The sequence below is a fragment of the Dama dama genome, chromosome 30, assembly GCF_033118175.1.
Source record: "Dama dama isolate Ldn47 chromosome 30, ASM3311817v1, whole genome shotgun sequence".
NCBI classification, from domain to species: Eukaryota; Metazoa; Chordata; class Mammalia; order Artiodactyla; family Cervidae; genus Dama; species Dama dama.
In genome coordinates, this window is record NC_083710.1 from 39,446,904 (window position 1) to 39,474,689 (window position 27,786).

A 27,786-nucleotide genomic window follows, 5' to 3' on the forward strand; every position below is an offset into this window, starting at 1 on the left:
GCCGCCGCCTCCGCCTCCTCACCAGCGTTAAATCCGGGACTGGACCGAGCGGAGTTGCGCGTGTTGCCGAAGGGGGGGTGGGCCGGGGGCGGGGAAGTTCGTTCCGCGGAGCCGCAGCCAGAACCGGGTGAGGCTTGTCCCCGCCGTGTCTCCAGCCCAGGGCCGCCGACAGTGGGGGTGGCCGGGAGCGGCGCAGCCTCCGGAGGCGGAGGCGGAGGCGCCGGGAGGCGGAGATGGGTGAGGCGGCCTCCGAAGCCTCCCACCGACCCGGGACGAGCGCCCCGCGGCGCGGCCGCCGTCGCCGCTGCCGCTTTGGGGCCTCCGGCTGCCGGCGGCTCCGCTGAAGTCCCAGGCGCGTTGGCGGGCGGCCCGCGGGCTGCGGGAGTGCGGGCGCGGCCGCGAGGGCGGAGTGAGGTGGCCGCCGGCGGGCCTAGGGGGTCGCGGGGTGGGGGAGGGGCGCCTCCGTGGGCGCTCGTGGCCGCGCTTGCACCCTCCCGGCGGCGACCCGGGATCCGCAAGTTTGGGGCTGAGGACACGGCTCCCCCCGCACCAGGTCCCCTCCTCGGCCGCCCAGACCCCGGCGCGGCGTCTTCTCACTGCTTATTTGGGAGAGTTTCTAATGGCGGACGAGGAGCGGGCAGGTCTCAGGCTCCGGGCCAACACGGGGGTTTCCGCCCCGCGGTGACGCGAGCTGCGGGCGAGTGGGTTCCTGAGGGACGGCGGCGGCGTCGCACGGGCCGAATCGGGATAGGCGTCTCCGCGGGCTCGAGGCCGCGCTCGCCCTCCGCCTCCCGCCTGTGGCTCGCAGAGACTGTGCGGTCGTGTGATGGTGGCGGGGCCTCGGTGTTTGTGTACCTGGCGCCTCGGTGGCTGTGGGGGCGGGGGGGGGGTTGTGGAGGAGCACTGAGGCTTCTTGACTTCTTGTCTCTTTGCTTCCTCTCTTGTGAGCTGGTGTTGCGTTCAGCTTGGCTCTAACGAAGTCCGCTTTCATCCTTCGTTCTAGGGCCAGGAATCACCTTCAGGACAGTCTGGTGATAGTTCGGTGATAGTAATTAAGGAGGAAAGCGTCCACGGTAAGTAATTTTACCCGCGTGTCTGTGTAATACAGTTAGCGCACTACTAGAGTGTGCTTCTGTGGAACTTACCTTTCTCTTACCTTGAAGGCAGAGAGCTAGTTTCTGGAGTGGCCCTTGTCCCCAGAGCCAAGTCAGGGAAATCCCTGGGAAAGCATGGGGAGTGCGTGCTGATATTTACACCACTGGTATTCTCTTAGAGTTCTAAGATGTTCCATTTTTAATGCTTTCTTTTTAACATATTTTTGCTTTCTAATGGTTAGAAATAATTTTTTTCCGTACTGTTGAATTAACTAGACTGACTGAATCTTTTTTTTTTTTTTTTTTTTGACTGACTGAATCTTATCGTTATTTTATGGTTGATGGACACAATACTTTGTGTGTGTGTTTGTCTTATATTTGAGGAAGATTTGTGTTTCTGTATCCTGATAAAACTCAGGCAAGCATCACATCAGGAGATAGTCTTTTTCTTTTAAAAAAAGATATAATCTAGTTCTTACCCTAGTCGCGATTCTAAGATGGACCACCGAATTACCAAATTGCTAGTGACAGTCTCCATTATGAAGTTGATGTGTTTTTTTTCTTGTTACTAAAAAGTAAGCTAAGTGCTGTTCATTTTGGTACGATAAAATGCCCAGTTCCCTGTCAGCTGTTGCGTTAATGGCTTTAACACCAACCCTTGCCTGAATCAATAATTTTGTAAAGTGTCTCAAAATGATTTAAAAAAAAAAAAACAAAAAAACCTCTGATTCTACATTTATTATCTGGGATTCTGTACAGTCTTAGGTCCTGCCTATTTTGTCCTTTCAGCTGGTCAGTTTTTCACCAGTCATCAAAAAGAAATTTGTGAATACTACTGTTTCTCATAGTAGTATTCCTGCCTTCCCTCTGCTATTGTTGCTTCTTGCCAGACTTGACTTTTGCACTTACTCTGTTGTGCTTCATGGCACACTTCATTAGTTAGACAGTTTTTAGGAATGGATATTGTTTTGACTGGGTGATTTTCATAGGATACCTGAAATGATATTTCAGATTATGTGGTAGTTGTGTGAGATGAAGGGATGTGGGCAGGATTCTAGAGCTATGAGGGACTTTATTAGGGAAAGGGAACTAGTGGGGACTAAAAGATTGGAAGGATAACAAATCGCTGACTCAGTTATTACCACTTAGAAAAGCCATTTTCTCAACAGCAGGTTCCTAGCATAGGTGGGCCAGTGTGGAAAGGACTAGGTTTAGTGCCAGCCAGATTTCATATCTGGTTTATATCTCTGCTCTCTTATTACTTTGGCAAGTGCAAACTAAATAAGAGTCAATAACGGAACCTTTATAAATGCACATCTTATTCAATTAAATACACTTTTTTATCCACATTTTATTTTTTTATCCACATTTTATAAGTAAATTGTGTCTGTGTTCTCAATTGCTATGAAGATTGTCAAGTGCCTAGCCCATAAGTTATGTGAGACACACACGCACATTGTTAACAGTACCTACAATTCTTGTGTTTTTTGTCTTCTGATATTTCCTCAGCTTTATCTTTCAGTCCTTTTACTGAGTTTTCCATTTTTGCTAAGCTTTTTATTTTTAGAAGTTCTTGTTTAATACTAGAAATGTCGATTTTTTATGGTCTTTTGCTTGTCATGTGTCCGGCTAGAGTTCTGATTGTTTTGCGGATTTCGATTTTGTTTTCTTGCACTTTTCTCTTTCTTCTTTTTTTCTTTTAACAATTTTTTCTTTTACATTATTTTTTATTGGAGCATAGTTGTGTTATATTTACAGTGTTGTGTTAGTTTCTGCTGTACAGCAAAGTGAATCAGCTATACCTATACATATACATATATTCCCTCTTTTTTGTATTTCCTTTCCATTTAGGTCACCTCAGAGCATTGAGTAGAGTTCTCTGAACTGTACAGTAGGTTCTTAGTTACCTATTTTATACTCAGTATCAATAGTATATATATGTCAGGACTATTTTTCTTATTAGAGGATTTCTTCAGATATTTTATAATCCTTGGTTGGTCTGCTCATGGTTAAGAACTGAGAAATAGAAAATAGATTGGAAAAATGAGTGGAATGTTTCAGCTTGGAGCTTCACTGTAGGATGAATCTTTTTAGGCCAATTGATGGAGAACCTCTGAAGTCATTATCTTTAGGTCTTTGATTTTTGGGGGGTTCCTAATTCCACAGAAAGGAGTTTTTCTGAGAAAGACGTTTTCTGGGTAAGAGTCTGCTGCTTGGAAGATTGAAGTCTGGATGTCAGCTCTCTGTAAATCAGCCGGGAAAGGGGGCATTTCAAATACATGATATTGAAGCATTCACCAATGCCTGGTAAACCTGGAACAAAGATCTTTTGTTCTATCCTCTCCAAAGAATAGAAGTCTAGAACTTGTGCCAGAAAGGGGGAACGCCTGTGATCATCAACGTGGAGAAAGGGAAGGGACCTGGAATTTCACATCCTCCTTGTTTTAGCTGTCTGCTTCCTATTCCAGTGTGATATATCAGGAGTTACAGGCTTTGAGCCTTTTGAGGATTCCGCAGCTTAAGTCAGAAGTTTCACAGCTTTTTCCTTCACTGTTAGAGTTAGGCTGTCTCAGGCAGAGTTGGTTAACTACTCATCCACCTGCTCTTCAGTTTATCAAATTTTTTGCTTTTGTTTCTTCTTTAGTTTTTCCTTTTCTTGTGAGTAGGAACTTTACTGTCATTTATGGGGATTTTAGAAGGGATTGAAGTTAGTTTTGTATGATCAATCTACCATCTCTTAAGTGCCTGTTACTTAGGTACTTAAGTAGTTCTCCTGCTGTTTGTTGTGATTGTTCATTTGATTCTTCCTTTTCCTATCTCTTTACATTTGTGAGTAAAACCTCGAGAATCATCATACACCTTTATTTAGTTTTTGATTTTAAATGGGAATCCTTGTAGTATATACTAACAGGAATCTAACTTTGAAATTGATGTTATTTTTATGTAAATATACAAATATTTTTATATTACAAAAGATCTGTTACAGTATAAGTTCAGAGATGCCATAGAATGTGTTCTAGAACTTATTAAGTGATCAACAAATTTTTGTAGCATGCATCCTTTATGTTTCATAGAGCCTTGAAGGTATAGCTGTGCCTATAGGTAGCCAAAAATGAACCTTTGGAGCAGTGATTAAATATTTGAAAATACTTTCTTGGTGATTTTAATATTTGAAGGCTCATGAGCAGGTGTGTTTACCTTTATCATCATGTGCTAATCTTGTCATATTAATAACTCACCATTTCTATTTTAGCTACTGTTTTTTGAGTCATTTTAATATGTAAGTTCTACCAAATTGTGCATAAACATAAATGAATATTGATTGGCTAGTAAATTATTCAACTTTTTTTAATTGAAGGTGATCTCAGGAAATTAATGATACTGAATTATAACTTAAGAATTCAGCAGACATTTTTGCAGCTTTAAAAGGCATATTTAAAAAACTATGACACTGAACTGCATACTTAAAAATGATTAAAATAGCATTTTTTGTTACATATTTTACTGTAATCTTTTGAAAAGATAACTGTAGCAATCTTTAGGAAATAAAAACTAGAATAAAAGTAGACACAATAGGGCAAAGGACCCTAATTTGTGTCTTTGTTTTAGTGTTAACTCTTGTCTTTACCGATAATTAAATACCTTCTTAACTTTGCAAGGTTACTACCTACAACCTAGAGATAATTTGCATATAAGAGTCTTGCTTGGGTTTCAGCCTTTTTAGTTAGGCTGAAATTCTAGTCCAATTTTTTTTTCTCTTGGCTGCACTGTGAGGCTTGTGGGATATCACTTCCCTGACCAGGGATTGAGCGCTGGGCCACAACAGTGAAAACCTGGAATCCTTACCACTGAGCAACCAGGGAACTCCCTTTAGATTCCACACTTCTCTGTGTGGATTTTCCTTTAATTTTATATTAATTTTCATTGTATCCAGATGAAAGTTAAATAGTTGTAGATGAATAAGATACCACAGAAAGGGAACTTCCCTGGTGGTCCAGGGGTTAGGACTTCACCTTCCAGTGTAGGGGGTGAGGGTTCAGTCCCTGATTAGGGAGCTAAGATCCTGCATACTTCTTGACCAGAAAACCAAAGCAGGAAACAGAAGCAGCGTTGTAACAAATTCAATAAAGATTAAAAAAAAAAAAAGGTAACGCAGGAAGACTGAAACATTTAAGATTAATTAGACACTTGTTGAAATCCTAGGGTAGAGCCAAAGTATTTGCCTGAATACCTTCTCAATAGAGAGAGATTTATCATTTTTACACTCTTTAATATGGTTTAGGCAGAGACCAGGGACTTGTTTGTCTAGTTATCACAGTAAAAACCTCAGAGTCCTATTTTATCCCCATTTATAGTATGAACAACAGTTTATAGTTTAGAAAAGTAAAACTCAATTAAGTGAGGTAATTTGCTTAGTGCCTTAGATAAACTTTAACTTTTTCTCTTTTTGGATAATACCATAGAAATATTTAAAACTTTTTTGTAGGCTTATGTTTATAGAATTAAGAAAATGATAGTTAAATCATATAAACAGTGACTTTTAATAGTGGTTAGGGTTAGGTTTTAACTTTTTTACAATCTGAAATTTGGAAATAGGTAAATACTTTATCTTTTATTTTCAGAAATAGACGACTGGAATGAGCTGAGCATAAAGAATCCCCTTTCTATTGTTTTCTTTGGGAAGATTACGATAGAACCTAACAGCCACCAGAGGGCACCATGGAGTCTGCTATTGCTCTTTCCCAGAAATTGTACTTTTCTGTTTCAGATTTATTCAAATACAGAAAGAACTAACAAGAATTTATGTGTGTGTAAATAACAGTTCTTAAATTTCATGATTTAGTTTAGGTGAGTTATTGCCTCTTTCCTTTGAAAATCAACCACATAAGCTTATTGGATGTGTGTTAACTCTGATCCTAATTTTCTTATTTCCTTTATAACCCTTTTTAACTGGTTCCTTAGATTTGTTATTTATCTTTGAAGTAGAGTTACATGAGTGTTAATTTTATTTCATCTTAATAAAACAAGGACTTAAGAAATTGTATGCAATAATTGCATATAATGTGGTGTCTATGAAATAGATTGGAGAGTCAGATTTCTTGGGTTTGACTCCTGATTCCACCCTTTCCAGCAATGGAGACTTGGGCAAGCCACGCAGATTACTTCCTATCTTCTGAGTCTTAGTTTCCTGATCAGTAAAATGAGACAAAGAATAGTTCCAATCTCACTTATTTAAGCTTTTACTGAATTACTATATTTAATGATATAGCACCCATTAAGAATAAACATTATCTATTGTCTGACTAAATACTATCACTTAAAATTAGTTGGGAAAATTTTAGAGTGGAATGTTATTTAGCATATTTCAGTAAGAAGTGTTTAAAATTGAATGATGACTGCTGTATGAGTTCTCTTAATTATTCAGCACCCTACAGATCCCACCTCTTTCACTGTCTTGAGCTTCTAAGAAAACTGAAGCCAGCATTTGTAAACTTACCTCAGCTTTCCATCTATTGTTTCTACATACCTATAATGCTCCAGTTATAATTGGACAAACCCTTGAACAACATGGGTTTGAACTGCCCAGATCCACTTAATACGTACATTTTTTTTTCAGTAAATACTGTAGTAGTGCAGGATCCAGGGTTGGTTGAATCTGTGGATGTGGAACCTCGGATACAGAGGGCCAGCTGTAGGACTTGAGCCTCCGTGGATATCCTGGGACCAACCCCCTGCGGGTACTGAGGGACAGCCATACACTTAACTTTTCCCTCTTTTGAGAGAAAGGTGATTTCTTGTTCATGATTAGCTTCATTACCACCTGTGCTGTGCATATCCTCATCCTCCTCTTGTCTCATCTGCTTTGAGAGCTTTGCTTCATTGGATCTTTCACTTCTCCAAATTCTTCCAATTATTTGAATCTGGATCCTTTCCTTTGTCATTCTCTAGTGCATATAGGTACACAGAAGTGTTTGTTAAATAAAACAAGGCTGAGAATTTGGGGCCTAAAGTTAGAGCTCTGAGTGGAAATGCCATTTGGGCTTACCCAGATGTTTCCTGATCTATAAAATGAATTAAACTATATGTACCTCATGGGTTTTTTCAGAATTTTACATAGACCTATAATGTAGTATCTGGCAATTTATGGACAATGACAAAAAAAGTTTCAGAATAATTTAATTACATAGTTATGTTGGAAGCAGAGAATTTGAAAAACAATGATGAAACGCAGTTTGGACAATATAATAATTTTAGTAGATAAAGGTATATCTGGTATAATAATTGTATTTGGACCCTGGGTTATTGGTAATTGATGGAATTATTTTGTACTATTTTCTATTTCAGTGAAAAACTTATTAATAGATAAAATCACATAAAAGAATTTAAAATTTCACTATGCTGTTTAATTGCAATAAAATGTAATAATCATAATTTACTTGAACTTTTTTTTCTTTTCTCTGTGTTACAGGTTCTGTGGCATGGATGAATGTTCAGCAGGAAGATTAGACTTGACTGAACAGACTCCTATCTTATTAGGGAGTAAAGCCATGGCAGCTAGTCTCATGGATGTAGGAGACTCATTTGGTGACGCAGCTAGTCCTTTAGTTAATAGATCTAGAAACTCATCGGTGGAAGGTGATGATGGTGATGATGATGATGTTGTGTTTATTGAATCTATACAACCTCCTTCAATTTCTGCTCCAGTAACAGCTGATCAAAGACATTTTGTATTTCCTGCATCAAGAAATAAAAAGCTTCTAGGACATTATTCTGTAATTCTTCCTTCCTCAAGATATTTGGCTTCTCAGAAGGGAAATATAAGTGAGACAATTGTTATTGATGATGAAGAGGACATGGAAACAAATGGAAGGGAAAAGACAGTTTCTCCCAGTTTTATTGAATGGGGATTTCCTGGAACTAAAAACAGAACCAAAGATTTGGATTTCTCCACTTCCAGTCTTTCAAGAAGTAAGGTAAATGCAGGAATGGGTAATGGTGTTATCACTACAGAATCGACTCTGAAATTCATATTACTAATGTTACAACTTTAGAAGCAGGTTTTAAGCTCTGAATGATGGGCGAGATATGAACTTAATGATTACAAATATAACATCACTGTAGAATTCCAACTTGGGAGATGTCGCTAAAGGACTTCAGTCAAGTAATTTTGGTGTTAATATGCAAACATACACCCCGTCTTTAACTTCACAGACCAAGACTGCAGTAGGACCTTTTAATCCTGGTAGAATGAATGTGGCAGGAGGTGAATTTCAGAATGGAGGATTTACAACTCATCATAGTCCTGGTAAGCAGTGAGTGATACTAAATACTTTCCTTTCACCCTAAATTTGTAAGCTGTTGGCTTTTACTCTTAGTACCTACATCCAGTTTCTTTATTCTACATATGAAATATTTTTTGTTAACTTTCATATTAAGATAGAATTTTTTACTTAGTAAAACTGCAATTTACCCAAGTGTTTTGTATCTTAAGTTTTAACTGAAAACTCCCATAATTCTTAACCTCCATCTTTGTTTACCATCTTTATTTTAATGTAAAATTCTTAGGATAAAAAGATGGGTAGTGAACTAAAGGATTAAAGTAATATTACGTAAGAATTAAATTTTATTTAATTTGTAATTACATAACTTGATCTTTCAATTTTTACTTTTCAAGTGTTTACTCTTGGACTGTTCGATTTTAGTTTTAAATTAGCACTTTATTAGTTTCTTCATTTTAAATTTGGAAAACTTTTTAAAATTGGAGACCTATATTTTAAATACACTTCTGTGGCCATTCATGTTCTGGTAAAATATAATGAAAGTTATTTAAAATTTAGCAAATCTTTTTTTTGGCTTTTTCATGACTTAAGGTGCCCATTGTTTTTTTGTTTGTTCTTTAGTTTTTGTTTGTGTTGGCTTTTGGCCATCTTAGTGCTTTTGGCTATTGATCAATTTAGAATTTTAGAAAATAACTAGAAAGTAACTAGAGCTAAGAACCGAATCACTTATTGTTTAATGGAATGCTAGTATTTTTTTTCTTTAAAATTTTAAAAAATTAATCTTTTTCTCTGATTATGAGAACATTACAGAACATTTGAAAGAAATCATAGTTAGAAATAAGAAATTAGTATCTGTTACCAACCCACTAAGTAGAAGTGACTGACAGCTGTTAAAATTTTAGTTTGTTTGCTATCAGTCTTTTTGCCTCCATGGTTTTAAAAATAGAATTTAGAGCATGTCACATATAGTTTTATTTATGTTTTGTCATTTTTTTTTTTTTTGCTGTTGAAACTCCACACACTAAATGTCTTTGTTTACATTGTTTATTATTTCTAAAGGACAGTTCTCAAACTTTTGAACTTAGTTTCACTCTTTGAAATGATTGAGGAACCTAGAGTTTTTTCTGTTTTTATCCATTATCATATTAGAAATTAAAACTTAAATTTGAAAAGTATTTAACAATAATTATGTATTATGTAACATTTTTTTAATGAAAGATAACTACTTTCAAAGAAATTTAGTGAAAAAAGTGACGCTCTGGCTTAGTTGAAGACAGTAAAGTATATTTAGCTCCTCGGATTCTTTTCTACATAGAATGTGTTGCATTGTCTTCTTTTGTTTGCAGTATAAGAAGAAAATCTGGCTTCACGTACATACATGATTGTAGAATGGAGCAATATTTTAGTAGTCTTTTTAGTTAACTATGGATATTTTCTTTTCCTTTTGACATAGCTCCAAAATTTGATAAGTGGTCAGTTTCTTAAAAGTTCTTACAGTGTAGAATCTGAAACTGTATAATGAACTTTTTATACATTGTTACACTAAAATTCATTAATCTTCCAATGAATTTTACCTTTGAATGAATTGGTAACATTGTGCTTTCATTATTTGTAAGTGTTGATTCACTGAGTCAGCTAGGTCTTCTAAATGTTGACCGGTTAGAAAGCTAGCAGTGTTAGATGCAAGTTTTCAAAGATTCTGATTTTCACTTGAAACATCAATTTTTCTCATTGGCAATAAACAGTTATTTTTTTGAAATGAAAAGCTTAATTTAAGAAAATGTAACCAGTTTGTCATTCTTTCAAGGCTAGTTCAGCCTGCAGTGCAAGTTTTGCAAGTGCTTTTCCACTCCGTCACATTGTACTTTGTTATCAAAAGGAAGTGGATTCTGGATGCTTCCCCGTTCATCATACAGCTTCCTCGTTCATCATAGAGAGTATTAAAGTGTAATCAGAGGCTGAAATTTAGTAAAATTCTTACTAAGTTTTACTTTTTCATCAAGGACTTCTTATGTATAATAAATAATTTCACTGGTCTTTGTCCATGTTTCTTGGGAGAGAAGCTGAATCCTTGAGAGTAACCAATTCATGAAGATTAAGGCTAAGGGAAGGTCACTGGAAAGACCAACCATGTGATTCAAGTAGTTGGGCATTTGAGCCAGCACAGCCTCCATGGAGGAAAAAGAGGCTGAGATTGTCTGATCACCTGCAGCAAATAATCCCATCATTCATCCCCACATGGTGATGAAACCCAGTGCCAACTCTTGACACTGAGATCAGTGTAGCTCCTGGTTGGTGAGCTCATCCGTGCCCGGTGGGTGATGCTACCTGATTGACAGAGAATGGGCAGAAGCTCTGCATTAGGATCCTCCCTCTCCTCAGCTTGTATGTCTCTTCATTTGGCAGGTCCTAATTTGTATCCTTTAAATAAGACTGATGATAAGTATAAAGCTTTCCTGAGTTCTCTGAGTCATTCTAGAAAATTATCAAACCTGAAGTGGCCTTAGGAAGCTCCTAGATTTGCAGCCAGGTGGCATGTGAAGGGAGGGCAGTCTTGTTGTGGATGTGTCTTTAAGCAGGGCTGCTGCTCACTCCAGGTGGTTGGTATCAGAATCGTGTTGACCTGTTGGTGTTGGAAGAAGAACAGCAGAAGTAAATGTGCCTGATAATGAGGACAACTTTTCTAGTACAGTTAGGTTCCACTGTGAGCAGTTTTACTCTCATTGCTTCTGCACCATTAGTGCAAATGCCAGCACAGAGAAAAAGGCAAATAATCTGTTTTATTATGGAAATAGTTCAACCTGGCACATCCTCTTTTATTTCTTATGTAATGTTGAATAGGAGTAATCAAAGTATAAAGTCTTGTCTGCTTTTTTTTTGGCAGCACTGTGGTGCTTGTGGGACCTTAGTTCCCCAACCAAGGATTGAACCCCAAATTTCATCAGTGAAAGTACCAAGTCCTAACCACTGGACTCCCTTGTCTTGTTCTTGACCTGGGGTGGAGAGGAAGCATTTGACATTTCATCAGTAGTATATTGATTGACATGTCAAATCTCTAAGTTTATCACACTTATTTTCTAGTGAAAAGTTTTTGTGAAAATGGCTAAGTCAAATGTCAATTTTTTAAAGCTTTTCATGGTAAATGCAAAATGACCCTCATAAAAAATTTTTGGGCTTTTTTCCATGTTGTAAATTGTCCTCAGGAGTAGGAATATTGTTTAATGTTTGCTAAACTGACCATTTAAAGGTGATAACTTCCTTAATTTATATATCATGCTCGCTTGCTTAGTAGCTCAGTCATGTCTGACTCTTTGCGACCCCGTGGACTGTAGCCCACCAGGCTCCTTTGTCCATGGAATTTTTTAGTCAAGAATGCTTTGAAGTGAAGTGAAAGTCGCTCATTCGTGTCTGACTCTTTGCAGCCCCGTGGACTATACAGTCCATGGAATTCTCCAGGCTACAGTACTGAAGTGGGTAGCTTTTCCCTTCTCCAGGGAATCTTCCCAACCCAGGGATCAAATCCAGGTCTCCTGCGTTGCGGGTGGATTCTTTACCAGCTGAGCTACAAGGGAAGCCCCAGAATACTGGAGTGAGTAGCCTATCCCTTCTCCAGGGGATCTTCTGGACCCAGGAATTGAACCAGGGTCTCCTGCATTGCAGGTGGATTCTTTACCAACTGAGCTATCAGGAAAGCCCTAATTTATATATCATTGAACTTTTAAAAGTAGGTTTGCAAAATATAAATTTGTTCATTCATGTTTGTCATCTACTTATTACCATGTACATCTTTTATTTATTGGTTGAGTGAAACATGAGAAATAATATAAAAAACATGATCTCTGTGTTGAATGATGTGTTAAGCTTAAAAACAGTTGAAGATGTTGAGCACTTGAAATAATGTTCATTGAAAAATCATTCTTTTGGATCTGTTCACTCTTCTTTTAAAAAATTTTTATTTCTAATACAATTGATTTGTTTCTTTCACTTATTTCTTATTTTGTAATTATTTCCTAAATTTTAGATGTATATTTGTGGAAGCATGGATTCAATCTTATTTATGTACATGTAAACTCTTAAGTGAAGTTAAAATCAGAAGCCTTGCCATGTATATCTTTTATGCTTCAACCTTGACCCATTTTTCACTTTCTGGAGTAAATTGAAGTTGTATATTTAATGGTAAAGGGGATCGGTAACATGCTTTTCAATTTCAAAGAATAGCACATAAACTTGATACTTAACTATAAAGGAGAATACTGTGGTTAGATGTGATACTGTCACTCCACTCAGATAGTGGACATAATTAAGACTAGCAAAAGTTGTTTAGATTACTCTTAGATGTATTTTTGTTCTTGTCATCCTTTTATCTCATTAATTCAAAACTGTGTATTACTATGATATTTTCTCATGACATGAAATATCAGTGATTTTAAAATATAATAGAAAAACAAGCATTAAAGGACTCACTTGACATTCATTCATATATATGAAGAAGTTCTTAGCTACATTTGAACTATTTTGTGTGTGCTGAGGCAATTCCTTTCTGTTATCTATGAAGTTTGAATGAATTCACAGTGTTCTTGGGTTCTCTGAAGTTGTACTTTGGGGGACAGAAGTTACAGATTATATCCTTTTAAATAATACCACTTGGTCCAGAATTCTTAAAAGAGTGTCTGCCAAGTTGTCAGGTGAAGAGTGATGGTGAAGATGTGCCAAGCTTTCTGAAAGGTGGAGTCACTTTTCGAAAGGAATGCCTTGTTGCTGCTTTTTTCTTTGTTTAAATGGAATATAGCATCTTGAAAGCTGCCTAATTTTACTATTAACCCCAAATTTTGTTTTTGCCTGCTGTCCGCTTTGGTAAAACTAACGAATTTTATCAGAAGACATACAGAATAAGATGGCGGCAATTATATTACTGTTGTAATTGTTGTTATTATTCAGGGTCAAAGCTCCCTCAAAGTGTCTTACTCTAATTGCTGTGTACTTCCCACTTCTGCAGAATGAATATTTTGCAGCACAGGAAAAAAAAAGAGCAAGATGAGAATTTCTGGAGTTGAGTTATATTTAAATATATGGGTTCAGATTCTATCCTATAAAATTATGGCTCTGCATAAATTACAGATAAAACTGTTTAACAGCTTATGAAAATAGGATTGTGTCCATTAGAATGGACTTTGTGTTATTTAATTTTTTCATTAACATTTATTTAGGGTATGCTGTATTACACTGAAAGTTCTTCGGTCATCATGTATCTATGTAAATGGAAAAATCTCATCCAAGAGAATACCTGGAAATTGTTCTTGGCATCTGTGTTGTATCTTTGTTGGATTATAAGCATTTCTGACCTGGATACTGATTGTAGGAAGTTCTGCTTCTGATAATAATAGATTTTAAACTAACAATTGATAGGTAACTGCTGTCCCTCCTACAGAGAATAATGGGGGGAGACAAAATGTATAAAATGTCAGAAGCATTATAGAGCTGCCAATACACTGGAAGAATGAGATTTGTCATATCTGAGACGACCCTATCTTCCTGGGATTGCTCTTCTGTAATGCAAGTGTGGTCAATTCCGGAAACAGCCACTGAGAGTCAAGGGGGACTTTTAGTAGTCTCATGGGGGCCTGCAAGGAAGGACACTGGTTTGAAAACAAACAACAACAAAAACCATTGACCTGTGGATTGGGAATGTGAACATAATCCAGAGTCTCAATGTTTTCCCCAGTTTTTCATATAGAAATAGTAGTCCAGGGATATGAGGAGGCAGGCCATCTAACAACACAAGAGAAAAAAGCAGATACTAGAAGTGAGTCCATGAGGGGTGTGATAATAGGATTATCAGTCTACGTTTTAACTGTAGGTTAACTGTAGGAACAGCTGAAGAGAGTGTGGATGAACTAGAAGGTTTATCAGAATATTATCCAGACTGAGTCAGAACCAGAAAGGGGGAAATGCAGAAAAGAATGTAAGAGACTTAGGATACTTGAAAAAGACATGTAATTAATGTCCCAGGAAGAGGAAGAAAGAAATGAGGCAGGAGAGGTGTAACTGAAGATTTTCTAAAATGGAGAAGAAACATTAACCTTTGAATTTGAGAATCTTTACAAATACCGAACAGGATAAATAACCAGGAAACCATTAAAAGACATGTATAGAAATCATGGTCAAAAATTGGAAGACAGTCCTCCCCTTATACATTGTAGCTTCCTCCCCTGAGTAGCAAAGATTGCTCCTGTGTCCTGCCCACTCTGTGTCATACACAGTGAAGTGTCACTCAAGACCTTGCTTATCAGGTCCCCCTACCCAGTAAACTGTTGATGTCCCCTCGGCCCAAAATATTGGAAGCAGTCCAAATGTCCATCAGAAATAGAGTGATAAATAGTATCAACCTCATAATGGAATACTCAACAGTGGGAACACATGAACAGCTATCTTCAGTGTGTGTGAAACTCAGGGTACAGATTACATGATTACATATGTGAAGTTCAAAATAAGACAACTACTCTGATGTCAGGACAGGTATGGCTTGTGGGAAAGAAGGGAAGTGAGTTGAAAAGACATGGGGACCTTTCTGTGTGTTTATCTGGGTGTTGGTCATAAAAGTATAGGTGTGTGCATGCTCAGTCATGGCTGACTCTTTGTGACCCCGTGGACTGTAGCCCACCAGGCTCCTCTGTCCAGTGGATTCTCTAGGTAAGAATACTGGAGTGAGTTGGTATTCCCTTCTCTAGGGGATCTTCCTGACCCAGGGATCAGACCTGCATCTCCTGTGGCACCTGCATTGGCAGGTGGATTCCTTTATTGAGCTCTGCACTTAAGATTTACAAGCTTCATGTGTATGTGTTGCTCTTTAACAACTGAAAGACCCCACTGAGACACTGAAGTAACTTCACTCATAGACCAACACTTAAGAAATGCTAAGATGTTATTCTTTAGGAGGTAGAGTTTGGATGTGGGAAGAAAGAATACCTAAAACTCAAATAGTATGTCTGGCATGTATTGGACTCGGGCAGACCACCTCTGCCTTCTAAGTCTTGGGTTTCCTTTTGTGTAAGGAGGGGTTTGCATTAGTCTACTGGGCCCCTTCTCTTAAATTTACTCTGGGGACAGAGCGTGGAAAAATGTGATTGAGACTTTGTTTATTTAACCTGGAGACGCTAATATAATAAATAAAATAGGAATTTGATGGAAGAAGAAACTTTCAGGGACTTTCCTGGTGGTCCAGTGGTTAAGAATTCATCTGCCAGTGCAGGGGACATGAGTTCAGTCCCTGGTTTGGAAGATCCCCTATGTCACGGGGCTGCCCGTGGGCCATGACTCCCGAGCCTGTGTTGTAGATCCAGTGAGCTACAGCTACTGAAGCCCTTGGGCCCTAGAGCCCTGCTCAGCAACAAGAGAAGCTACTGCAATGAGAAGCCCATGCACAACAACAGAATCCCAGTGCAGACAAAGCTAAATAATACTAAAATAAACTTGGAAATTAGGGTAAATTAAATGGTTGCAGTATGAACAAAGAAAACATTTACTTTATTTATGTATGCATCAAAGCTAAAGTGAAAAAAAATTACAGAACCTGTTTTCTTAGCAGTAGAACTTTCATTTTTCATAATTACATATAACTGTGTCCCCTTTAAGTGTGGGTAAGTATACAAATTTACAAGCCCAAAGAATCCCTTTGCGGTTCTGTGGTTGGGACTCCATGCTTTCACACCGAGGGTATGGGTTTGGTCTCTGGTCAAGGAACTAGGATCCCACAAGCCACCTGGCATGGCTAAAAATAAAAAGCCCAATGTTTTTCTTATTTCTTCCATAGTAATGGTAATGGGAAATCTTGCAGTGCTTTGCATTTATTTCTGTTATTAAATCTTTGTTATCCACATGATCTACAGAGAAGTTGATCCCAGCATGCATCCTGTATTTTATAGATGAACATGTAATTTTTGTTTTCTAAAGAGATAGTTCAGAAGTAGGCAGGTGAAGCAATAAACTTATGGGCATTTGGTAATAAAAACTTTATCAGGGGAACTCTCTGGCAGCCCAGTAGTTAGAACTTCGAATGAGGGCCCAGGTTCAATCCCTGGTCAGGGAAATAAGATCCTATAAGATGTGTTTTACAGCCAGAAAGAAATCTAAAAATCTTTATTGGAATATACTTCATGTTTGCCAGCATATCTTTCTGTGGAGTGAAAGAATTTCTTTGGTTACTTGTTCTGTTTTGCTTTTGCCTAAAATGTCAAAAAGGACAAAATTAGAAGCAGCACATGGGAATTTAGAAGTAAAAATAGAGTTGTTAGTATTGCTAGTATTCTGAAAGTTTTTAGCTGTAATAAGTGAAGGGGCCATAGGCCTTTTGCTAATGACAAAAATATTTTTGAAGAGCAATTACAAAATAATTCAGTACTCGGGCCATTTTTCTCATCTCACTCTCCGGCTTTCTCTCAAAGCTTCATCATTACCCAGGAGTGAATTAGAAATGCAGATCTCAGGCCCCTCACTTGACCTACTAGTTTAGAATCTCTGTGTAAACAAGATTCCCAAATGATTGTATGCGTGTTAAGCCACTGTAACCCATACATAACCTGTACCATTTTGAGGAAAACAGCAGAGTCCCTGTGCAAAGGTAGGAGAGCTGGGTCTCCTGCCCATACCACCTCACTGATGCCTGGAAATAGTCTACAGTAACTGTAGACAGAGTTGCTTTAAATGCTATGTCTAAATTACATGCATTTTGAAGTATTATGGAGGGAAGTGTACTAATATCTACAAGTTACTTGAACTACATAACAAGATAGATTATTTAGAGGGATGAATAAATAGAAAGGTGTCATGAAGTAAAAACAGTAAAATAGTATAGCATCTACATGGTGGACGTGTGGGTGTTCACAGTAAAATTCTTTAAGCTTCTCTATATGCTTTAAATTTTTCATAATGTTAGGGGAAAGCTGTTATCCAAATGGATATCGTATACTAGATTTTTGGAGAAGGAAATGGCAACCCACTCCAGTACTCTTGCCTGGAACATCCCGTGGACGGAGGAGCCTGGTAGGATATAGTCCATGGGGTCCCGAAGAGTCGGACACGACTGAGTGACTTCACTTTCACTTTTCACTTTCATGCATTGGAGAAGGAAATGGCAGCCCACTCCAGTGTTCTTGCTTGGAGAATCCCAGGGATGGGGGAGCCTGGTGGGCTGCCATCTATGGGGTCGCACAGAGTCGGACACGACTGAAGCAACTTAGCAGCAGCAGCAGCATACTAGATTTTAGTCTATATTTGCACATTTCTTTATAAAGTATTAATACTTTCTTAGAAAAGAAAAAGTGCCTTAGGAAATGCCCTGTGTACAAAACTGACGCTTTAATATATGCATTGTCTCATTCGGTGTTTTTTCCCTGCTGTGTGGCTTGTGGGATGTTAGTTCCCCAACCAGGGATTTAACCTAGGCCCTTGGCACCTAAAGAATCAACTCCTAACCACTGGACCATTAGGGAATTCCCTCTCATTTAGATTTCATAACACTGATAGGTTGGGTGTTATTGCAGTTTGTGGCTGAGAAAACCAAGGCTCAGTTTAAATTACTTGCAAAGTCTGTAATGCAGAGGGTTGGTCTTAGAGATGCTGGCTACTCAGTGTACTATTCCAGGACCACCATTTCCGTGGCTGGCACAGTAGAGCTTTATTCACTTAGAATATGAAGTGGATTGTTCTCCTGGGTTGTAAAACAAGCCTGCCTCAATACTCTCGTAAACTTGTGCAAAATGAAAATTTTTAAGTATTTTTCTGATGTGAGTTTTTAACTGTTTCGTGACTTTCTTGTGTGTTTTATTTTTAAGATTCTTGGATCTCCCAGTCAGCATCCTTTCCCCGTAATCAGAAACAGCCAGGGGTGGATTCTTTATCACCAGTGGCCTCGCTTCCTAAACAGATTTTCCAGTCTTCTGCCCAACAGCAACCCACTAAAGCAGCTAAAATCACTTGTGCAAACTGCAAAAAACCTTTACAGAAGGGACAGACAGCTTATCAGCGAAAAGGATCAGCTCACCTCTTCTGTTCTACCATCTGCCTTTCTTCCTTCTCTCATAAGCGTACTCCAAAGAAACGCAATGTGACATGTAAAAAGTAAGCTGTACCCTTCAACACGCCTCCACATGATTGGACACTGGTAGTATGAATGTGTGTTCTGAATGTCCTTACAGAGTTGCAAAGATCGATGGGTAGAATCGATGCACAGGTGTCTTCAGCTTTACAGAACTTGAGTTATCTTAGTGTACATCAGAGCTGTGGGTCATTTGTACTGTACTTACTCTTGGCAGGAAAATGGAGTTTAGGTATAGAGATAAATGGACCCTCTCTTTTCCACTGCCTTTGCCTCACCCTTTCCCCCACCCTCTATGCCTTATTTCTACCTGGTTGCTTGTCCCCTTTTTGTATGCTTCTAGAAGTCATAAGAACCTGTGGCAAGGTTCTAAAGGTCATAACCTGTGATGACAAAAATTGCTTTAATTCATTTATGATTATTTATTTGTTTGGCTGTGCTGGGTCTTAAGTTGCAGTACTTGGGATCTTCAGTCTTCATTGTGGCATGTAAGATCTTTAGCTGTGGCATGTGAGATCTAGTTCCCTGACCAGGAATCGAACCCAGGCCCCCTGCATTGGGAGCACAGAGTCTTAGCCACTGGACCACCATGAGTCTCAACAAAATATTTTTATTTCTGAATCTCTTCCCATATTATTTAGGAACTCTTAGCAGTGAAACCAAAATGTGGATTTTTCTGGATCTAAAAATTATAGTTGATTCCTAGGATTAAATCATGAGAAAATGAAAGATGTCAGTTGTTATTCATATATTTGACTTCTGTTAAAATGCAATATTCTGGGGAGTTCCCTGGTGACTTCTGTGGCCTGGCTTTAGTCCCTGGTCAGGGTGCTGAGGGAGCTGATATCCTGAAAGCCACACAGCATGACCAAAAAGAAATGTTCTTAAATTGTGTCTGTCCTTTGCATTTCAGAGATGCACCTACCAAAAAAGCTACTGTTGTTCCTCAAGGGGAGTCAAGTGAACCCTTCCCAAAATGTTGTAGTACGTCTCGTTTGTCTCCCTGTGAAGACAGCCAGAATCTTCGAAAAAGAGTTCTGAACAAATCAAGATGTACAATCTGTAATAAACTAACAGAGGTCTGGAGTTTTATTTAAGTTACTATCTAGGTTAACAAGGATAATTTTAACTTTTAGGTGCTATTATATGTTCTGCCATCTACCTAATAGATGTGTCCTGAATCCCCTCAGTGAAGTTGAAGGGAAGAATAGGCACATGTTAGAGTTGTCTCCTAACAAATGTCCCCTTCCCATAGAATGGGGAGTAAATATCTGCTTGTGTGGAATTGAATGCAGTCATAAACAAAGCAGTGGTTTCATGGTGGATTTTGTTCTTATTAGCAACACTAAATGAGATTGTAGGTTCAGGACATGAAGGAAACAACCAGTCCTAGAAGAACACATAGAATAAGTGGAGTGGAAGTATGTAGGTCACCCCACATTTCCTAGGTGGCACTGCCATCTTCCCAGGCATTCAGGGAGTGCTCACTTGGCTGAATTTAGTCAGGGTTACGACGGAGCCATGCAAATTCTGGACAGGATTTTATCTCAGTTACTCAGAGCTGAGCAGAACAAGAACTTATGTCCTTACAGACACCACCCTGAAAGTGGGTGATACTGGTGCCCACTGGCCACCCCCACCCCTGTTTTCTAGGGCAGTGAAGTTTATAATACCTACAAATTCCCCATCCATTTGTGTTTTTTTTATTTGTTTGTTTTTTTTAAGCATTCATGTTTTCATTTATTTATTTTTTTTTCATTTATTTTTATTAGTTGGAGGCTAATTACTTCACAACATTGCAGTGGGTTTTGTCATACATTGACATGAATCAGCCATGGAGTCACATGTATTCCCCATCCCGATCCCCCCTCCCACCTCCCTCTCCACCCGATTCCTCTGGGTCTTCCCAGTGCACCAGGCCTGAGCACTTGTCTCATGCATCCCACCTGGGCTGGTGATCTGTTTCACTATAGATAATATACATGCTGTTCTCTCAAAACATCCCACCCTCACCTTCTCCCACAGAGTCCAAAAGTCTGTTCTGTACTTCTGTGTCTCTTTTTCTGTTTTGCATATAGGGTTATCATTACCATCTTTCTAAATTCCATATATACGTGTTAGTATGCTGTAATGTTCTTTATCTTTCTGGCTTACTTCACTCTGTATAATGGGTTCCAGTTTCATCCATTTCATTAGAACTGATTCAAATGAATTCTTTTTAACAGCTGAGTAATATTCCATGGTGTATATGTACCACAGCTTCCTTATCCATTCATCTGCTGATGGGCATCTAGGTTGCTTCCATGTCCTGGCTATTATAAACAGTGCTGCGATGAACATTGGGGGTGCACGTGTCTCTTTCAGATCTGGTTTCCTCAGTGTATGCCCAGAAGTGGTATTGCTGGGTCATATGGCAGTTCTATTTCCAGTTTTTAAAGAGATCTCCACACTGTTCTCCATAGCGGCTGTACTAGTTTGCATTCCCACCGACAGTGTAAGAGGGTTCCCTTTTCTCCACACCCTCTCCAGCATTTATTGCTTGTAGACTTTTGGATAGCAGCCATCCTGACTGGCGTGTAATGGTACCTCATTGTGGTTTTGATTTGCATTTCTCTAATAATGAGTGATGTTGAGCATCTTTTCATGTGTTTGTTAGCCATCTGTATGTCTTCTTTGGAGAAATGTCTGTTTAGTTCTTTGGCCCATTTTTTGATTGGGTCATTTATTTTTCTGGAATTGAGCTTCAGGAGTTGCTTGTATATTTTTGAGATTAATCCTTTGTTGCTTCATTTGCTATTATTTTCTCCCAATCTGAGGGCTGTCTTTTCACCTTACTTATAGTTTCCTTTGTAGTGCAAAAGCTTTTAAGTTTCATTAGGTCCCATTTGTTTAGTTTTGCTTTTATTTCCAATATTCTGGGAGGTGGGTCATGGAGGATCCTGCTGTGATTCATGTCGGAGAGTGTTTTGCCTATGTTCTCCTCTAGGAGTTTTATAGTTTCTGGTCTTACATTTAGATCTTTAATCCATTTTGAGTTTATTTTTGTGTATGGTGTTAGAAAGTGTTCTAGTTTCATTCTTTTACAAGTGGTTGACCAGTTTTCCCAGCACCACTTTTTAAAAGAGGTTGTCTTTTTTCCATTGTATATCCTTGCCTCCTTTGTCAAAGATAAGGTGTCCATAGGTTCGTGGATTTATCTCTGGGCTTTCTATTCTGTTTCATTGATCTATATTTCTGTCTTTGTGCCAGTACCATACTGTCTTGATGACTGTGGCTTTGCAGTAGAGTCTGAAGTCAGGCAGGTTGATTCCTCCAGTTCCATTCTTCTTTCTCAAGATTACTTTGGCTATTCGAGGTTTTTTGAATTTCCATACAAATTGTGAAATTATTTGTTCTAGTTCTGTGAAAAATACCGTTGGTAGCTTGATAGGGATTGCATTGAATCTATAGATTGCTTTGGGTAGTATAGCCATTTTGACAATATTGATTCTTCCAATCCATGAACACAGTATGTTTCTCCATCTGTTTGTGTCCTCTTTGATTTCTTTCATCAGTGTTTTATAGTTTTCTATGTATAGGTCTTTTGTTTCTTTAGGTGGATACACTCCTAAGCATTTTATTCTTTTTGTTGCAATGGTGAATGGTATTGTTTCCTTAATTTCTCTTTCTGTTTTCTCATCCATTTGTTTTTAATCAAGTCATATAAAAACCTGCTAATTCATTTTCTGTTATTCTTAAATATCTGATTTTATTGCTTTTTATTCTATGAATCTTATTTTTTCTTTTTATAAGAAATCAAAGATAAAAATGAAAGGGTAGTAAAATGTGCTTTTTAATGTCTTTTACCTGAATATTTCTTCCACTGAGAAATTACTGGAGATTCTTTGTTAGAAAAAAAAAATAGATATATCAGGTATGATGCTAATCTGGTTGATTTATTTAATAAATTGGTTTTTCTTCTAGATTCGGCATGAAGTCAGCGTTAATAATGTGACACACAAGCTGTGCAGTAACCAGTGCTTTAACAAGTACAGGCTGGCCAATGGTCTAGTGATGAATTGCTGTGAGCAGTGCGGCGAGTACCTGCCCGGCAAAGGAGCTGGGAACAATGTCCTGGTCGTTGACGGTCAGCAAATGCGATTTTGCTGCCAAAGTTGTGTTAACGAGTATAAACAGGTAATTCTCTTTTAATGAGTTTTAAATGATCAAGCTTGTAGTAACTTCTTCCTGTTAGCTTTCATTGAGCAGATTTTTCTTAGAATCTCATTTAATTCCTTTGTCAATCTTTCATTGAGTATTACTCTCAAATGAGTATTGAAATGATTGATGTAAGTAAGCTTGCTTTAAGACTTGACATTTTGCAGACATTACAAGGAGTAATTTTCTCCTGTACCATTTTGCGTCCCCACTAGTTCCAATTACTCTGTACTCTGAACAATATTTGGTGTTGTCTGTTTTGATTTAATCTATTCTAGTGGATTTGAAATGACTGTCTCATCGTGGTTTTAATTTCCTGATAACTGCTGTTCCTTTTTTATCATGCATATATCTTCTTTTGTAAAGTATCCAAGTCTTAGCTCAGTTTTTTTTTTTTTAGTTCACTTTTTTTAATGGGTTGTCTTTTCTGTTATTGAGTTATAGGAATTCTTTATATATTCAGGATACATTTCTTTTGTAAAATAAATGTATTTGGAAGATTTTTCTACTGGACAGTGTTTTTGTCTTTTCTCAATGTTTTTGAAAAGCTCAAAATTAAAAGCTTAAAAATGCTTTTAAATTTTGATAAAGTCCAATTTACTGTTTGCTTTTCTGATTAATACTTTTTGTCTCTTGTTTAGGGTGTCTTTGCCTACCGAGGTTATGAAGATATTTACCTATCTTGTCTTCTTTTTAGGTTTAGATTTTATAACTGTGATCCATCTCAAGTTAATTTTGTGTGGGAGGGCTTTCCTGGTGATCCTGTGGTTAAGATTCTGCCTTCCAATGCAGGGAACACAGGTTCAATCCCTGGTCAGGGAACTAGATCCCACATGCTGCAGCTAAGAGCCTGGCATCAGTGAGTGGGGCCAGAGATGCAGACAGTCCTGCAATGGGCCAGACAAGCCCTCACAGCAAAGAATGACCTGGCCAATATATCATTGGTGCCAAAGTTGAAAAAGGATGAGAAGGGAGCTGGAGGGTGAGTGTGTGTGGTAAGCACAGTGGCAGAGAGAACTAAACTTGCATCCTCCTCATTGAGAAGTCGATAGCGACACCTAAAACTGGGAGGAAAAATTAGTAAATAGTGATACAAACATGTTATTTTGATACTTGGAAATAAACATGGAAAGAATCATCTAAAAATGTTCAAAGTAGTTAACTTCTGGGAAAGGTATTTTAATTAATTGAATTATTTCTTTTAATTAGTCAGATGTAACTAGTTGATTCTCTTTACTAAATGTTTATTAACTTTCAATTAAATAAAACCTTCGAAATAGTGTTAAAGATACTGAAGTTCAGAGAAGGTCTTCCCCAGAGTCACACAGCTAGATTCGACCTCATGTATCGTACCTTAGGTAATGTGAGGAACTAAGATCCTGCAAGGAAATATGTATATGTACATGCTCTGTTGGCTCTGATGCCAACATTTAATTATACGTAAGCCTTGAGTTCCCTGATGATCTACACTGGATTCAATTTAATGATCCCCAAGAAGATGAGTCTTAGATGTGGGGGAATTGTGACAACTTGACTACCTAATCATTACCAAGACACTCAAGAAGGAAAGAAATAAGACCAAGGCTTGAGTTTGGTTGTGTAAAAAAATAACATTAGCAATAGTACTTGGCATTCTGTCTCTTCTTAAATATGCTCTTTTGGTATCGTCTTACCAGTCCCATAGTTTCAACTAATATGTATTTTGATGACTTCCAGAATATATCTGGAATATATATTTCTTCAGTTTCACACCAATATGTCTGTCTAATTTCCATTTGAATGTTCCACAAATATTTCGAACTCTGTCCACAGCTGACACTCCAAGCCTGCTTTCCTTCTTTGTTTCCCAAATCAGTAAATAAACTCCCATCCAGTCAGGTGTTTAAGCAGAAACTTTATGTTTTTCCTTATTCCTCTGTCTTAGCCCCCAGGGCCACTCATTTCCCAGCTAACCTGGATTCTACTTCCTAACCCACTCCTGGCTCTGCCCTGTGCCCACCACTGTAGTCCTAGACCTGACCACTGTCCCTTCTTGCCAGAATTGGCTCCACAGCCTCCTGGCTGTCTCTGTTCCCTGGTCTCCCTGGGCACTGGAGACCAGAGTGCAGTCAGGGTGGTCTTCCAGGGCACACACCACATCATGTCACTCCTGCTCTGCCTCGGTGCTGCCTCTACATGCAGGACTGCCTCAGAGCAGCGCTCTTGGTTCTTGAACTCCATTGTTTACTGTGGTCAGGTTGTACCCTGTACTATAATACTAGAGCTAGCAAATGCCCTTCACAGTGCATACATTTCTTATTTTGACTTTCTTTTGTGTGTGTTTGTGCATTTTTATTTTATTGACTCCAGAATAGCTAATTTTAATTTTTATTAGATGGAATCGTATACTATATGGTACCTTGTGACTGAATTTCACATATACTGTTTTCAAGGTTCATCCAAGTTGTAGCATGTATCTTTACCACACCTGATTTTATTTTTTTTATTTTTTTTATTTTTTTTCATTTATTTTTATTAGTTGGAGGCTAATTATTTTACAATATTATAGTGGGTTTTGTCATACATTGACATGAATCAGCCATGGATTTACATGTATTCCCCATCCCGATCCCCCCTCCCCACACCTAATTTTATTGCCAAATAATATTTCAATGTATGGATAATACCACATTGTTATTTCTATTTTCTTGGCTCTTATGAATAATGCTGCTATGATCATTTTGTACAAGTCTTCATGTGGACATGTATTTTCATTTTCGAATTGCCACTCTTCGAAAGTGGCATAGGGTCACTATGGTGACTATGTGTCACCATAGGGTGACATAGGGTGTCTTATAGAGTGACTGTTAATTTTGAGGAATTGCCATTATTTTCCATTTTACATTGCCACCAGTGCCTTAGGAAGGTTCCAGTTTTTCAACATCTCTGCTAACACTTGTTATTATCACTCCTTTTATTGTAGGCATCCTGGTGGGTGAAGTGATTTCTGGTGGTATTGAATTGTATTTCTTTGATGAATAATGATAAGCATATTTTTCATATGCTTATTGGGCATTTGTATATACATTAACTTTTTTCACTGTTAATAATGTAAGGAAAAATTATAATCTATTTTTCCTCAGATGATGGAAACAAACTTAAAAAAAGTATTAGCATCGGAAAACAGAAAAAGGAATGCTGCTGGAGAAGAAAATGAAAGAGAATTATATGGATCATTGAATATACTTCTGGAAAAAATAGAAGAAATACCAGAAAAAAAGGAAAAGACTTCAGAACTACAGGTTTCAGCAGAATGTAGCCTAGACACATCAGTGGTCCAACAGAATGTGAATTTACCAGGCATAGCTGATAAACTTCAAGAGCAACTGGGAGAGAAACCATCAGAAGACTCCATTATTTCAGCTGTGCTTTCTGCAGATCCAGGTACATGGCCCCGAATTTTGAGTATTAAACAGAGGGACACTCTAGTTGAAAATGATCCACCTCAAGTAAGAAATTTTAACTTCCCAAAAGACAGTACAGGGAGGAAGTTTTCAGAGACTTACTATACAAGAATTCTTGCAAATGGTGAGAAAACCACTAGATCCTGGTTACTTTATTCGACCTCAAAAGATTCTGTGTTTTGTCTGTATTGCAAACTCTTTGGAGAGGGAAAAAATCAACTGAAGAATGAGAATGGGTGCAGAGATTGGCAGCATTTATCACATATTCTTAGCAAACACGAGGAGAGTGAAATGCACATCAACAATAGCGTTAAATATTCAAAATTAAAATCTGATTTGAAAACAAGTAAAATTGTTGAAGCTTCAGAACACAGATTACAGGAGAGCGAGGGGAAGGATGGTATGAAGCTGTTGTACACCTTAGACCTGATCTGACATGACATGAAGAGGTCGAATACTTATTCAGAGCTGTACCCTGATAGTCTGTCCTTTGTGCTGAGGCTCCCAGACTGAGTGCTTCCTCCGCTCATTAGTAATGAGTATCATAGCAAGTTAACTTGTAAAGATGGTTTCTGCTCCAGGTTCTCGTGATTTATGTCCATTCCAGAGAAGGCAATTGTTGATCTTTTCAGTCTTTCAGTTCACATCTTTTAAAATGGGCATTTCAGGACTGACTTTTGACCGGTGTGATCAATATTTTGTTCTGATTATCTTGAAAGAGGGAGAAAAAGGCTTGAATTTATCAATACCAGTTGAACAAGATACATATGTGAACACGTATTGTTATTTAGAAATAGAATGGGATCTGAAGCTGCAGCTTTTTGCTAGTAAACCAAATACTTGTGGTTTATTTCATTTGAGCAAAATGTTGTTATTTGAACAAAGCAGCATCATTTGTTATGTTAAATGAATTAAGGTGGTTAATTTGTGTTTTATTGGTTTTGTTTTAATTTAATTTATAAATATTGTAGCTTTTGTTGTCATCTGAAAACTACAAGCATAAAGAATATACCTATTTTTATGTTGTTACAAATATAAAATATATTGTTGGTATAAATATTAAAATAAAAATATATTAAGTTAACCTTTATGTGTTGTGGCAATTTTTTTGTTTTCATCCAAAGGAAAAATACACTCATGAAAATTAAAAGATGGGTGTCAGTTTTTTCAGGTAGTCAGTCATGTTCTGTCACCATGTATTTACTAATTCTCCCTTGTTTCTGGTTTCTGATAGCAGTTCTGTCATATATTCCATCCTTACATACCCTTGTCTCAAGGCTTTTCCTGTGAAACAAAATGGCATGTGAATGGTGGCTAGAGCAGGACCACATGGGGCACTTGCAGACTCTGTCAGTGAGGCCAGCACAGAAAACTTTGGGAAATAACCCAGAACATCAGTCTCATTAGTTTATAGCTGTTTTGCTTCCTGACAATTGGGTCGTTTTCAGTGTTTCATACTTGGGTCTGAATGAGGCTTTGGAATAATTCCAAAATCCAGTTTCTTCAGAGGCCTGAGAGGATACCCCAGAGCATAACAGGTTCTGAAGTTACTCTGCAAATGTTTTGTGTGCTACTTTGTGAGCACTTACCAGTTAATTGAATTACTGATTTGTCATGTGGTTGTATTAGACACTTGTGTAATCTGACCAAACTAATAAAATCAACCAGTGGCCATGTTC

At 38.1% G+C, this 27,786-nt stretch overlaps 1 protein-coding gene across 10 annotated transcripts; it reads left to right on the forward strand.

Moving 5' to 3' along the window:
- ZMYM5 (zinc finger MYM-type containing 5) lies at nucleotides 1-27,189 on the forward strand. Of its 10 annotated transcripts, none has more exons than XM_061133590.1 (9): nucleotides 1-127; nucleotides 1,004-1,073; nucleotides 5,717-5,942; nucleotides 7,564-8,068; nucleotides 8,307-8,400; nucleotides 18,205-18,490; nucleotides 19,381-19,546; nucleotides 22,431-22,643; nucleotides 25,787-27,189. In XM_061133590.1, exons 4-9 carry the CDS (start codon nucleotides 7,574-7,576, stop codon nucleotides 26,540-26,542), a joined length of 2,010 nt encoding a protein of 669 aa, XP_060989573.1. In that variant the 5' UTR covers nucleotides 1-127; nucleotides 1,004-1,073; nucleotides 5,717-5,942; nucleotides 7,564-7,573; the 3' UTR covers nucleotides 26,543-27,189. The 10 variants fall into 10 exon arrangements, with proteins under 10 accessions (XP_060989573.1, XP_060989574.1, XP_060989569.1 ...); XM_061133591.1 differs by lacking the exon at nucleotides 5,717-5,942 and adding an exon at nucleotides 6,712-6,881; XM_061133586.1 differs by lacking the exon at nucleotides 5,717-5,942.
- The last annotated feature ends 597 nt before the right edge of the window (nucleotides 27,190-27,786 follow it).